This window comes from Callithrix jacchus, chromosome 6 (assembly GCF_049354715.1).
Source record: "Callithrix jacchus isolate 240 chromosome 6, calJac240_pri, whole genome shotgun sequence".
Lineage (NCBI taxonomy): Eukaryota > Metazoa > Chordata > Mammalia > Primates > Cebidae > Callithrix > Callithrix jacchus.
In genome coordinates, this window is record NC_133507.1 from 102,532,190 (window position 1) to 102,547,496 (window position 15,307).

Genomic DNA, 15,307 nt, shown 5'->3' on the forward strand with positions numbered 1-15,307 from the left:
ATCAATCAGGGTCTGAGCATTTGTTGTCTGGCTGATTTGATCCTTAATTAATTTTGAATGGAAAAGCCCTAGACTCTATAAAGACATTTAGGTAAACTCATCTTTTAGGTCATGTTTTAGCATGGCAGAAAGAAACTTGCAGCCCTGGAACCATGGAGACTGGCAGGCAACTTGGTTCTGCCTTTCCCTGCTTGTGTGGCCTTGTTTATAGTGTTCTATCTCTCCAACCTCTGTATTCAGAGCACTTCTCCTTGTACAAGAGGACCAGAAAGTCCCAGGTAGTACTGGTTGTGTGGATTCAACAATCTATATTCTTACCTTCCTGATGAGCAGATTCTAAATCCAGGGTCAGAGGCCTCTTGAGCATAAGTGGTCATCAGACAGGTGTGCAGAGGGGCACTGAGGGCCAAAGGCTGCAGAAAGACAAGAGGAAAGAGGGAGACTCTGGGTGCCCCCAGAGCTGGTTTCTAGAGGCCCAGGAATTGCCTGAGGAGCCATAGATGCCCATTCTGCAAGTGCCCCAACATAAATATGACCCCAAAAATAGATTCTGTAGGAACCCATTCAGTTCAATCACTTTTACTCAAAGATGCAGAATAACATGTGGGGGTTAAGAGTGTGGGCTCTCCTTTAAATTACCCAAGTTTGACTTTTAGCTCTAACAATAAGCAATTGTGTGACTGGACCAAGGTATCTAACCTTTCAGAGTGGTTTCTCAGCTGTGAAGTGGGGGTGATAATATAATCTCTTAAGGAAGAATGAGAGTCATCTATTGCAGACATGTAGCACGTGTCTGTTTCATAGCAGCTTCTCAGAAGTTGTACTGCTTCTTCTTTGTTTATGTTGATTTCCTAATAGAAATTACACATTGAACTGAAAAAACCAAGCTAGTCATCTCCTAGCAAAATAATAGTAATAATCACCCACAATTGGCTCATTTTCTTTGAGGCTGTTTCTGGAAAGATTCCATTGCTTTCCAGCATCACTCTGCACAGGCTGTACCAGGCTCAGGCAGAAAAGCTATGAACACAGGACTTCTAGCAAACAGACATCTTGACAGAGCACAGGTGGACCCTGCTCAGTGCTGCAGTGGTAGAGCCAGGTGTGTTTTAAATGAACCAGACTTCCTTTTTTTGTCTCTCTTTCCCCCAGGATCTCTTTGAATTGAACTTACCCCATCAATTTCCTTACTTCAGTAGCTTAACAAGGATTTGGAATTTCATTACACAGTGAAGGAACTCAAGTGCCTGGAAGGTCATTCAGGTCAGCAGAGAAATGGCTGGAAAAGTGCCCATTAATGAGCTTAGTGGGAGAAAAATAACAAAATCACTTTCCATTTCCTCTCAGGCTCTGGTGATGTTTTTCTGTCCCAACAAGGGACTGCTAAATATTCATGGGGTGATTTCAGGATGCCAAATTTTGTCATTTAGACTTTTTCTGGTGACTTGATGATAGTCTACTAGGATGTGGATGGGTCAGTATTATCTCTTGTAAACAGAAACGGTTACACGCAGCTTCTGCTGCCTATAGACTGGGAAGCCTTGGAGTGGTTCATTAAAGGAGGACTCAGTATTTTACTTCACACTCTTTTTGCTTGAATCGTTTCTGAAGAGATGCTAGATGTAATTCTTATCTTTGCTACTCTATAGGTTTTCCCTTTGGTTTCTTCCGAGATTTTTTTTCTTTATTTTTGCTTTTCTCAAGCTTAAATATGATATGCCTAGGTGTCTGTATTTTATATTTTGGTATTTATTCTTCTTGGTGTTCTTTAACCTCCCTGGATCTGTGGTTTGGTGTCTGATATTAACTAGGGAAATTCTCAGTCATTATTGCTTCAAATATTGCTTATGTTCCTTTCTTTGTTCTGCTTCTGGTATTCTCATTAAGTGTATTTACGTTTGTAGTCGTCTTACCATTCTGGACTATTCTATTTTTATAAATCTTTTTTCTATTTATGTTTCAGTTTCAAAAGTTTCTAGTGTCATATCCTCAAGCTCAGAGGTTCCTTCCTCAGCTGTGCCTAGTCTACTAATGAATCTATGAAAGGGAGTCTTCATTTCTTTTGGTGTCTTGATATCTAACATTTTAAAAATGCTTTTTTAGATTTTCAGTTTCTTTGCTTTACATTATTCATCTGTTCTTGCATATTGTTTACTTTTTATTTTAAAGCTGTTATATTAATCATAGTTAAAAAAAATTCATTGTCTGATAATTCCCGCATTGAGGCCATCTTTGACTCTGGTTTGATGTGTGTTTAGTCTTTTCAAACTGTGTTTTTTGCCTTTTAATGTGCCTTGTAATTTTTTGTTGAAAGGTAGACATGATGCATTGGGTAAAAGGAACTGTGATAGATAGGCCTTTAGTTAATATGGTGGTGAGGTATAGGAGAAGGGAAAGTGTTTTGTAGTCCTGTGACTACTGAGAACTGATTAGGTCTCAGTTATTTTTGAGCCTGTGCACCTGGACTGTAAACTTCCTAGTGCTTCTCAATCGTACTTCCCCCTCAAGTGGGGCAGAATGGCTACAGGGGGCTGGGGTTGGGTATTTCCCTTCCCCCAGGTAGATTAGGCTCTGATAAAAGCCCCTCAGGTTAGGCTCTAGTAAGTTAATTCTCATAAGGGTAGGCCCTATTAGAACAGAATGGTTTGGTGTATTTCAAAATGGATTCTTTTCCCTTCCCCTTGCCAAAAGCACAGGGTGATTTTTCTTCAGTATTCACTGTGTGGACCTGATAGAGACCCTGGAGAAAATAAAACATAAAGATGTCTACCTCCACACTCTACTCCTCTCCATGACTAAGTTCTCCTGGAGTTTTTAACCGTCAGATTTTTCCACACTGAGCCTCTAGAAATTTGTCAATTAGAGTTTACGTTTTCTGACCCCAGCAGTAGTTCCTGCAGAAGTTTCTGCTTGTGGGTTTTTGCTCTGGAAAGCTGTGATTCTCTGTATTCACCTGACTGTCCCATTTTTGGAGCAGCATTTAGCACTGTGACCTCACTTCTCTGACAAATCTAAGAGGAGCTGTTGACTTTCTGGTTTGTTCAGCTTCTTCCCTGTTTTTCTGTTTTATTTTTTAATTCCATATTTTCTTTGTTCTAAGGTAAAGGAAGCACCTGATGAGGCTGAAATGGTGTTCACAGCACATTGCAGAGCAACAGTGGCCTTTCAGGCGAGTGGCGACTCCTGGCGGGAGCAGAAGGAGAAGCGAGCAGCCATGATGGTGGGAATTCTGATTGGTGTGTTTGTACTGTGCTGGATCCCCTTCTTCCTGACAGAGCTCATCAGCCCACTCTGTGCCTGCAGCCTGCCCCCCATCTGGAAAAGCATATTTCTGTGGCTTGGCTACTCCAATTCTTTCTTCAACCCCCTGATTTACACAGCTTTTAACAAGAACTACAACAATGCCTTCAAGAGCCTCTTTAATAAGCAGAGATGAAGACGGGTTAGAGAGACATGGGTAGAGTTGTAAAGAGGAAGGAAACTTGGACTTGTTCATCAGTAATCTGAGATCCTTCCCTCCACAGCTGAGTGCTAATGCTGTCTGGAGAGTTATACCATTGGGCCTGGACTGTACAAGCAGCAGAGCCAAGGCTGTCAAGAAAGACAGCATAGGTCTGGCAGGGGTTGTAACTATGCCTTCTTCCCATGTGCATGGCAGATGTTGCCAGTCGGTCATGGCTTCTCTCCCCACTGAGCAACAACTCCGTCTCAGAATCCTTTCCAGGACAGCACTCTAGGCAGCTACTGTTGATTGTTTAAAATGGATGCAAGAGTTGAAGCTGATTTGCTTTTCCTTTCTTAATAGTATATTTCTCAGAAGGGGTTTCTCAGCACTCAAGAGATTTCCTTCTTTGTGAAAAGAGCCCTGTCTACGTCTTTTATCAACCTTACTTATCTTCCCCAGCCTCTTATGCTTCCCCAATAGGATAGTGTATCCCAATTTGTGAGATGAGGAGGAGTCCTTCATCAGTGAAAGATGCTTCTGGATATTTAGGTTTCTCTGTAAGCCAATTAAATTGGCATTTCTGGGAGGTGCAACCCCAGGCAACAGTGTTTTTTAGAATTTGTCAGGCAATTCATTTCTAGCTCAGAATCATTCTTGTGGTGTACACACAGGCATAAGACACCAAGATGGGAAAAATGATGCCCATTGTAGGACTCAAAACCAACAATCCTTCACCCCCACCCAAAACTGCCATAGTGACTCATAGCCTTCCAGAAAATGTTAAATGTAGCCCAGATGTATAGGAATCCAAAGGCATGGACTACATCATCTTGGCCATAGTCTACCTCATTTTGGAGGCAGAATAACTGTCTATTGCTTTTTAATTTGCACAAAAGGTTCTGCTCCACCATTGGCTCATTTGATAACTGAGTTATATAGACATTCTTCACACTTATACTAAAAAGTACCAGTATTTTCCAGTATTTTAAGGTTTATCAGAGAATACAGGTCCACAGTTCCTTTTTCAAAGCCTTTGGGATCAGATGTGTTTCAGAATCAATAATTATTTTGGAGATTTAGAAAGGCATACACACACACACACACACACACACACATTATATATGCCTTTCTAAAGTTTTAAAAAAAAATTAACTATAAGTCAATTAAAAAATTCCCTCAGACATGCCTGAAGAAACACGGCCATATTTAAAGGAAAAAAAGTAGCGTAATTTGTGCATTACACATGACCAAATTAATAAAACTCTTCCATTAGCCACACCATCCTACAAGCCTGGAACTTTGTGAAATTAAATTGTGACAGCTTAGTGATGGCTTAGAAAATAAATCCTTATTTTATAAGGTATCATTTCTAGAGATGTATCTTCTAGTCTATAAGTTAGAAAACACCCCTGACTGGGCCTAGGACAGCTGCATGTCATCAATACCTGAATATTTCCACAGTAATATGTGTGAATATATACCTTGTAAGAAAAGGACTAGAAATAGCCTCATATTAGTGCAGGTCATTTAAGTCATTTGAATCAGATCATTGGTATTGTAAAATGAGTTACAAACACTTGTTTTCTCAACTCTTGAGAAAGTACATGGACCAGTATAACCTCAAGCTAAATACAGTTCTAGCTCGGCTAGGTGCCAATCCTGTTAAAAGGAGGAATTCTGAAGAGAGTCTGGGAAGAATACATGGTCCATACATTCCATTGTTGCTAGAGATTGGGACATCATGAAGGTAAGTAGTATGGCACCCTAAACACCCTTCTTGGAGTTGTGTTTTAGAATTCTGTTCTTTTTCATTAGGAGATACAGGAAACATTCTTTTAAAGCCCATCAATGCATCTCATATAAGGATGTATTTAATCATCCTATTACATTCTTTGTGAAGGTGTGTTTTCTTTTCATGATAATGAGAATTATTAATTGACTGTGTTTCCATTTTCATTTTGATGAGGAAGAAGCACAGAACCAAATTCCTTTACTCTGGAATTTAAATAAAACCCAGTAACCTACTTATTTGTGTATAATGTTTCCAGCCAGTCTCTAATTCCAATTTTAGATTTCCCTATCCCAGCATTTTATGTTCAGTTTTTAGCTTACTGTCATTCTGCTTGTTTCCTACAAGCCACCTCACATCCCGTGAATTAAGGAGGTGGTGAAACAGGTAGGTATGTAGTTACCAGTCAAATGATACACTCAGTTATCCATCATTATCTTTTAAGGGCCAGAGCTCAAGCTTGTGTCCATTGAAGATTTTCCCTTGTTGAGTGAAATATAATAGGGAGTATGAATAATTTCCCCATCTCTCCCTTCATAAAATGCACATTCTGGAATAAATTTTATAAGTAGTGTTTATTGAGCACCAGTCATGTACAGCTGTTGTACTGGATTTTATATACAAATGATCACTTACTACTGCATTCACTCTATAAGGTAAATATAGTCCTCACTTTACTACATTCTAAGAGGGTGAATAGCTTGTCCATGGTCACACAGTGAGTACACAGCCAACAGGTATTTGGACTCAAGTCTGCCTGTATCCAAACATGAGAAAGATGAAAGGAATCTAACAGAAACCTGACTAGACTCCATGTTTCAACTGTGGCTTGCATTTTGCAGCAGGAGATCTGCATGAACCTTTGCAGACTGCACCTGATATAGTGGATCCTCTTGCATTATTCTAGTTGGATTCCAGGAAGAAGGTTTCAAGGAGGGTCAGGGTATGGTTGGGTAGACATCTGTAGAATTTTTTGGTTTATTCTTGCTATTGGATAGTGTGCTTTTATTATCGTGTTTATTCGGCAGGGGCTTTGACTTAACATTCTATCATTATGGAAGCATCTGGGCAGAAGGAATCACATTTATGTCTAGATTTCCTTAAAAGAAAACTATTTGCTTGCTAATTTGGTGACAACTTCTGCTGGATATTTTAGACTTCAAACTTTTCTCTAGTCAGTAAAGCCTTCTTGAACTGCTCACTATAACTAAAATGTTGAATTCCTGAAATGGATCAGTTGATGATTGACTTTATGCAAGGATGCACTTATGATTCCTTTTAATTCAGAGTAAACAAAATGGAATTCTATTGACAAAAACACATCTGATTTCCAACTGACATTCTCAGAACATCCTTGGTAAGTGTAATGTCTCTGTTCTGCCTTCATCCCTTTGCCTATAGAACATGACTAAGATGGAATTGGGAGGCTGTTGGAGGAATTCATCTCTTCCTTGAGTGGATTTATTTTCTAAGGTATCACTAAGGTGTCACAATTTAATTTTGCAAAATTCCAGGCCTGTAGATGGATGTGGCTAATGGAAGAGTTTTATTTTATTAATTTGGTAATGCATAACACATGAATTATGCTACTTTTCTTCCTTTAAGTACGGCCATGTTTCTTCGAGCATATCTGAGGGAATGTTTAAAATTTTTTTCATTTTTTGGAGATGGAGTCTCCCTCTGTTGCCCAGGCTGGAGTGCAGTGGAATGATCTCAGTTCACTGCAACCTCCGCCTCCCTGGTTCAAGTGATTCTTCTGCCTCACTCTCCCAAGTAGCTGAGACTACAGGTGTGTGCCACTATGCCTGGCAAATTTTTTATTTTTAGTAGAGATGGGGTTCCACCATATTGGCCAGGTTGGTTTCGAACTCCTGACCTCGTGATCCACCTGCCTTGGCCTCCCAAAATGTTGGGGTTACAGGTGTGAGCCACTGAGCCCAGCCTTTTTCTTTTTTAAAAATGTTTAAAACTCTTTTTATATAGAGACACAGTCTTCCTATGTTGCCCAGGCTGGTCTTGAACTCCTGGCCTCAAGCAATCCTCCACTTTGGCTTCCTAAAGTGCTGAGATTATAGGCATGAGCTACCGTGCCCGGCCTTGTCTGAAAGAATTTGGATTCTTATGATAATGGCTTTGCTCTGTGAGTGTCTGTTCCACATGCAGGTCCTATCCTGAGAAGGCTGCTCTTCTGGCCCCTCACCTGGGTGGTGTACAGAGGTATCTTTTCAACTCTAGGTGATAACTTAGCATGAAACCAATTTGGTAGTTGGCCCAATCAGCTACATTCTCAATAGTCGTGTGCAATTACTATGAAGTCTTGGTGGTATGCAGCAAGTTTTATTTCTTGCTTATATGCCTGACTTGGCTTGGCTTTCACTGATCTAGGCGGGGCTCTTCTGGGCTTGGCTTCAAGCTGTAGGTTGCATCTAGGCTGCCCTGTTTGTCCTTCAACCTGTCCTTGGGCCAACAGACCATGTTCTTCTCAAGAGAGAAGGGCAAGAAGGTAACCCAACCATACAAGCATACTTTCGAAACTTGTATCAAGTAAGCTAACAACCCATAGGACAAGCAAAAGCCCAAAGTCAAGGGGAAGTACATTCCACCTGCCATGACAAGGCATCTGCTCTGGCGGGATGATGGAAATCCAACACGCTTAGCTAATTTTTTGTATTTTTGGTAAAGACGGGGCTTCACCATATTGCTCAGGCTGTCTTGAGCTCCTGGGCTCAAGTGGTCTGCCCTCCTCAGCCTCCCAAAATGTTGGGATTACAGACATAAGCCTCTGCACCCAGTGTAGGGATGCCTATTAAAATGAACCCAGATCACATTACTTTCCTTCTCAAAACCCTCTAGTGGCTCCCCACACAGGTCCCTTTCATATTCCTCAAACTAACCTACTGGGTATGCTCCTACCTTAGGGCCTTTATTTTCTTTATTATTTTTTTGAGACGGAGTTTCACTCTTGTTACCCAGGCTGGAGTGCAATGGCGTGATCTCGGCTCACCGCAACCTCTGCCTCCTGGGTTCAAGCAATTCTCCTGCCTCAGCCTCCCGAGTAGCTGGGACTACAGGCGCATGCCACACCCCAGATAATTTTTGTATTTTTAGTAGAGACGGGGTTTCACCTTGTTGACCAGGATGGTCTCAATCTCTTGACCTCGTGATCCACCCGCCTCGGCCTCCCAAAGTGCTGGTATTATAGGCATGAGTCACCGCACCTGGCCTCCTTAGGGCCTTTATACTTGCTGTCCCCACTGCCTGGAATTTTCTTCACACAGTATCTCTATACTCACTTCCTCTTTAGTCAGTGAGTGAGGACTTCCTTGACTTCTCAATATAAAATTGCAACTGCCACCAAACCAGACACTCCTGATACTCCTCCTTGCTTTAACCAGCATGTTGAAGCACCACATGACAATATTTACATATTTATCTTGTTTGTATATTTTTTTCACTGGGGAGAGTAGCTCCAGGAAGATGGGTTCCTTTGTCTGCTTTTTTTACTGCTATATTCTCAGGGCCTGACACATAGAAGAAACTCAAGTATTTGTTGGTTGAATGCACAAGCTAACAGAGGTTCATTTTTCTCATGGAACAAGAATATGGAAGCAGGTAGGCCCCAGCATGGTTCAGAGGCTCATCATGCCTTCAGAGAGCCAGGCTCTTTCCATCTTTCCCCTCTGCCAACCTCAGTATGTTGGGATATCTCTTCTCATGGTCTCAAGATGGCTGAAGTTGCTCAAACCCTGTCTTGTCCTTCCTCCAAAACTTATCACAGGAAGAAAGGGTGAAGCTCTCCAAATGCATCTCTCACTCATCAGCAGGAATGTCTTTCCTAGAAGTTTCAGCAGTCTCCCCAAAACTGGTCATAGCTGGGTTAGACCATCCGCAAACCAGCATTTGGCAAACAGAAGTGAGATTCCCCGGACTGGAACGGCTGGGTATGTCATGTTTTTCTCCTGGGGCTAACACAGGGCCACATCAGAGCTGGACAAAATCAGAGTTGTTTTTTTTTTAAAAAAAAGAAGGAGTGGGGAAGGATCAACGACAGCAGGTTTCCACACAAGATGGCCATGGCTTCTGGAGGATGTTAACAGCTCCCCTTGGACCATGACTCCAACTTTTGTACCTTTTGCACCCCAAAAATTAGAGGACCAGGGTTGCACTGCGATTCTTGTGAGACATAGGCAACCCTGCAGCAGCCTGTCTGTCCCAGGTCTTAGTCACTTCACCGTCCACCTCCCCATCCCCATCTCTCTCTCTGCCAGCCCAACATGCTCCCAGAGTGTGAGCAGAGCCAGCCTCTGCTTCACTGCCCCATTCTGTTCCACCAGAGAAGGACAGCCCCTTTGCACGGCCCATCGCCTCAAGACCCAAGAAAGTCTCACTACTTTTGAATCAAAGGTTTTATCTTAAGAAAGCAGATTTAGTGAATCAGAATTTTCTTCCATTTTGGTTCTATTTTTTAAGAAATGTGAACAAAATTAAAAATTAGAAACTATTTATTTTTGAATAGATAATACATGTACATGGTACAAAATTCAAAAGGTACAAAAGGTGTACATTGAAAAGTCATTCCCACCCCTTTTCCCAGAGGCAATCAGGCTGCCGGGTTGCTGAGTATCCTCCCAGAGATCTCCTAGGCTTATGTAGGCAGATACATGATATACACATGTATATGTCTGTGTGAGAACATATGCACACACACAAATCTACACATTTTTCTCCACTCCAAACATTAGGATACCATGAGCTTCTTTTTTCTCCATTTAATCATGCATCTTAGGGATCATTCTATGGTAGTACATAAACACAGGATCCATTCTTTTAAACTTCTGCAAACTATTCCATTGTTTAAGCTGGCCATAATGTATTTAACCACTCCCCTATATTGGTGGCACTCTCCAACTTTTTGCTATTACAAATAATGTTTCAACAAAAACCATTGTACACAGGAACAATTCTTAGGAGTAGCATTGCTGGTTCAAAAAGCTTATGCTTTTGCACTTTTGATGGACACTATACAGCTGTCCCCCATGGAGCGCCTATAGGTCACACTCCTGCCAACACCGTATCCAGTGCTGCCACCCACAGCCATGCACTCTGGTCTCACTTCTTGGTTCATATGGCTGAGACATTTCTACCCATCAAGTTACCTTGAGATTCATGACACATTTTAAGCCAAAACATACCTTATCTCTGACATTAGTGTAATCGTTCCCTCTCTCTCTTTTTCCCTTCTTGGGGAATAAAAAACAATCTGTAAAAGGTAATTCCTTTGAAAGATTAGAAACCTCTGACACCTTGTTTCATCCCAAACTTCAAGGTTCCGGTATAACAAACATTAAGAAACCCTCTAAAGTTGTGAAAACTGTTTTACCTGTTCTCAAACTATGCATACAGTAAAGGAAAGGTTAAATCTAATTTTGCTAAAACAGAGATGCAAAGCTGCAATTTAGAAATGCCGTTTTATCCAACCGGAATTTCCCATTCAGTCAGCTACCTTGAGCCAGATGCTAGGGAGACTGTGGTAGGACAGGAAAGGCCCTTACTTTTGTTGCCCAGGGCCAATGGCCATGGGCAGGCATGAGCTTGGCATATTTGGGGGACGGATGTAAGACTGGCGTGGAATATCCACGGTATTCCGTGTGGTCAAGTATGCTGCAAATCAGGCACCAAATACCCCAGGATTTTTGCACATTTACTGTGAAAAGAGGGAATGCTATTATAGCATTGCCTTTTACAAAGCATCTTCAGCCTGTCATAGAAGGAATGCTCTGGACTTCATGAAAAGGATCAAGAGAGGGTGTGGGGGATTCTGAAGATGCACGGAACAAGGCACTTTCCTTGGCAATCCCAACCAGAGGGATGGATGATGGTGCCCCTTCCTATGGGGCTCTTGTTGTACTATTCTACATTAAGATGTTCTTTTACCTTGAGGCCAACACTGGCCATGAGTAAATCATAAAGTGCTTCCTTAAAGTGTTCTTCCTTAATGCGTGTTTCAACCCAACATCTGCACTTCAGAACAAGGGGTCAGGCTCAGTCAAAGTAACTGTGCTACTGCTAGATGCCTACCTCCCTTTTAGGGTGATCATCAGTCACTTAAAAAGTGGGCAAACAAGACCATCTGAGGAAGGAGAAATGTGAGGGCACAGGTTACAACCAGGGCTCACTGTCCGGAAAGCCCTTTTAGGCAGGTCTGCTTTGGTCACTAGAGACGTGACTGGGGACTGACATCAATGTCGTAACCCTGAGGTCTGAGGTCCCGGGAGTGGCACTTTGTGAGGTAGTAAAAGGACTGTCTGAAGGCCTTCCCCAGCCTTTGCTTCAGGAGATCCCAAGGGCTCAGTGATGTCAGAGAATGCTTCCCCAGCTGACAGACTCAGTGGACACTGGCAGGACCCAGCTATCTTCAAAGTATGTAGGGGCAACGAGCCAGAACCGATAAAACCATGAACTCCAGACTCTAACAGAGATATGCCTGACAAACTGGAATTTGTCCTCTGTTAAAACACCCCTCAGTGTGACTCTGTTTAACACTCTGCACCTCCCTCTGGTGGTGTAGGTAACCCCAGTCATCCAATAGAGATGGAATGCAGGTCAAAGACATAAAAAAATGTCCCAGTGTCTCCCAACACAATTCTTGATCACCCAATCTTGTCCTGCTCACAACAGCTATGATTGCGGCTCAAAGCAGAGCAGTCCCATCTACTCCATGAGAAGCACATAGTGGGAGGGAGCCCCTGACCCAGAGGCTGGCAGAGTTCACGGCACTGCGCAGGCTGCCCACTAGCAACTCCTTGTGCTGACTGAGCAGGGAGCCTGCCCCTTCCTGGGGAAACCTGGTTCCTCCTGAAGTGCACATTTTAAAAAAGCAACTTAAGGATGTTCTCACTTCCTTTTAACTCTGGAGAAGCCTGTGGGCTTAGAGCACAATGCCATGTTATATCTAGGCACACAGAGAGCCGTAACCCTGGGAGGCCCCCTTCTGGCTCTCTGGGTGGTTTCTGAAATGATCAGCCCTCCTTGGGGCTTCTCCTTAGCCTGTATGGCCTCATTGTAAAGTCATGTAACATCCTAATTACTCAGAAAGGCACTGTCCACACTGGGAGTTGTCTGCAGCAAGTGTGAATTTCTCAAACTGGCTTTTGTGGTCTAATTTAAAGTGTATTCAGGCAACAGAAACTGATTTATCTGTACTAGGCCTTGTGGATTAAAAAAAAAAGGGACTAAACATTCGTGTGCATGTGTCCTTATATTAGAATGATTTATAGTCCTTTGGATATATACCCAGTAATGGGATTGCTGGGTCAACTATGCAACTATCTTGCACGTTCTGCACATGTACCCCAAAACCTAAAATGCAATAAAAAAAAAAAAAAAAAAGGAAATAAGAGATCGATGGAGACCTCTGTACACCAAAACCCAACCAAATGAAACACCTGTGAAATAGAGCTCAAAATAAATGCCTGCACTTTCAAAAAGAATTACTGGTTGCTTTGGATTAATCATGCCATAGTTTCCCCATCAACACAGAGGTGGACTCCAGTAACCACAGAATGTCATTTGCCTCCCTACCACCTGTGGACAAATATTCAAGTAACTACTCACAAAGTTCAGTTAGCCAGGGGTGGGCCTGTAAGATTCCTAACAAGATCACACAGATGTTTCCCTGACTGAAATGAGTTCAAACACAAACTTGTCTCCTTTGCCTGCCCTCAAAGCGCCACCTGTTCTTTTGCAATTACTTCCTTCAACTTCACTGAGCCCTTCAAAGCCCCCACATGACCATAGCTCAGGGACCAGCTGAGGCGGAGCTGCACATGGCCCAGGAAGCATCCACAGGTGGCAGTTTCGATTTGGAAGCTAATGCTTCTGCCTGGCTCAGGCAGGCCATGTGGGCCCTGGCACTGAAACCAATGGCTGTTTTTAATCAAACACGTGTGTGTGTTTTTAAATCTGTACACATCAGCCCTGCTTAATCACATCCATTAGGGAACTAAAAATGAACACACTTCTGTGGCCGCTGAATGCCTCACTTGGTTGACATGTTTAAGCTTTTGTGTTACTGTCCAAACTTGCTGCCTGGTATGTTTGCAAGATTTATGCAGAATGGAGCACAAACGTACTGAACATGACTGCTTTACCAGACTCCTGAGGTCCAGGGCATTAGTAACTGGGTTTGATCTGCACTGGTCATTTCCAAGGATTAAAGTCAACCCCTCAACTGCCCTTCAAGACCTTCCAAAGCCTAGTCTTGGCCCTACTTCCCAGATGGGTCTTTGAAGCCTCCTGCAGAGACTGGCTTATCCCTTCCTTTCACAAAATGCATGCCTTGCACTCCTCTGCACCCTCTTGGGTTTTTAATCATAGCGTATTTTCATTTAAAACAGACTTACTGCCACCTATCAACATCCAATTCTCCCTTTACATTGGGCCCAAATGCTGCCTCCTCCAGGAAATTTCCCTGGATTTCTGCAAACACCATTGCTCTTCCTGACACCCTACTTGCCTAGAGTGCAGGGAAGAGTGTCCATCTGTCTCCTGGATCAGATCATGACCCATCTGCAGTGTAGCTTCATGGACTGTGCCTTCAATGAGGTGGATGCACAGCCCCTCTGCATGCTGTGACTCAAATGAACACTGGGGCAGGGGAAGGTGTAATTTTTATTGAAGTGTCCTCAGCATGAGGTCCATTTTCAATTTTCTGAGATATAAACTTGAGTAACATATAAAAATTAAACCAATGACATCAAACTTTCATTCCAGTTGCTTTGTCACCAAGCCTGCTGGCTGGCACCTGGAGGAGCTGGGAACAAAAAGTTCCATGGCAGGTGAAAAGCCCAAGTGACCACTACATGGGCTGATCATTCAGTTAAATGCCTTTTGTTTACTGAAAAACACCTCAGATGGCCCAGCTCTATGGTCAAGTGGGCTCTACCTGCCTCTCTGGGCCACCTGCTGGATGCCTGTGTGGCGGGAACTGTGTTTCACATGTCTCTGAATCTTCCTCAGTGCTTAATTCCCAGTGGGTGCTCAATTACCACTTGCTAAACAAATAATTCTTTATTCAGAGTCCATACAAATACAGGTACCTTCAAAAGTGCAATGTTACTGGAGACATAAAAGTTGAATTAACAGAGAACAAGTATTGCCCGCATTCTTCAGAGGATGACGGGTGTTATCCAAGCCATGTGTTTATACTCTCTGATTCCATCAACAGCCAACAGAGATGAATGGAAGCAGAGGAGAAAGAAAACATCCAGGTTGTTGAAACCATTACATCTGCATCTTTCTACTGTTGCTTTCACAACCATCTCATGATCTTGTAGTTGATATACGGTGCTTAAAAATAAAATCAATGACATACACCATGGCTGGGGATATTCAGGAGGCCTTGGCTTTCACCTTGGACAGCAGCATCTCATTCTTGCGGCCCTCCTGGAGGGGAAGTAGAGAGTGTAAAGAGAGTGGTGACTATGTTAGCACCCATGTGAAGCCAAGAAGGTCTTAATGCTCTTCTCATATCCCCATGGGAGATACCTCCTGGCTGATCCTGTCTTTTGGCAAGCTGCTGCCAGCATGGTAAAGCTTCCTGATGATCTACTGACTTCAACATCAAAATAGCTATAATGATGCTCCATTTCTAAGCTGTCAGACTGAGAATGAAATGCGAGGATAGGCACTGTCATTCCAAAACACTTCATGAAGTCTATGAAACCTCAAAGGGAAAGCAGAAAGCACGCTTATCTGCCAATCTTGGCCTACTGTGGTGAGGAAGTAAAGGAAGGCTTTGGAGACAGCAGCCTAAAAAGAGATAAAAGGCAGTCCTAGTTTACATAGCAGGCAAAACATGTACAGAAGTTCTAACAACAGTGAAGGCTAAGAATTGTCTTTAAGCAGGAAATTCAGAAAATAGAGTAAGAGATATTCATCAAGAAATAATCTGCCCTTCCTTAAAACCAAGGTATATGAAATCAATGGCATGTACTGCAGGTTATCATTGAAGATAATTGGTCACTGTCCCAGCCCCTGCCTGTAGAATCTGACATCCAGTGGCACAAGTCACC

At 42.6% G+C, this 15,307-nt stretch overlaps 2 protein-coding genes across 16 annotated transcripts in view; one reads left to right on the top strand and one right to left on the bottom strand.

Moving 5' to 3' along the window:
* The window catches only part of LOC100400167 (5-hydroxytryptamine receptor 5B), a 30,967-nt gene extending 27,386 nt beyond the window's left edge, over nucleotides 1-3,581 (top strand). The window contains exon 2 of the mRNA XM_002749514.5: nucleotides 3,101-3,581. Within this exon, the coding sequence (XP_002749560.2) occupies nucleotides 3,101-3,436 (336 nt within the window). The 3' untranslated portion in view covers nucleotides 3,437-3,581. The remainder of the gene's footprint in view (nucleotides 1-3,100) is intronic.
* Nucleotides 1-15,307, bottom strand: part of CCDC93 (CCC complex scaffolding subunit CCDC93) — a 113,498-nt gene that overhangs the window by 8,071 nt on the left and 90,120 nt on the right. For 8 of the 15 annotated variants that reach the window (XM_078327950.1, XM_078327949.1, XM_078327948.1 and 5 more), the window contains one exon: nucleotides 319-413. In XM_078327950.1, coding sequence (XP_078184076.1) covers nucleotides 319-413 — 95 coding nt within the window. Of the gene's footprint in view, nucleotides 1-318; nucleotides 414-9,718; nucleotides 14,679-15,307 lie in introns of those variants that run through there. The other 7 variants (XM_078327955.1, XM_078327953.1, XM_078327954.1 and 4 more) reach the window with 1 other exon arrangement.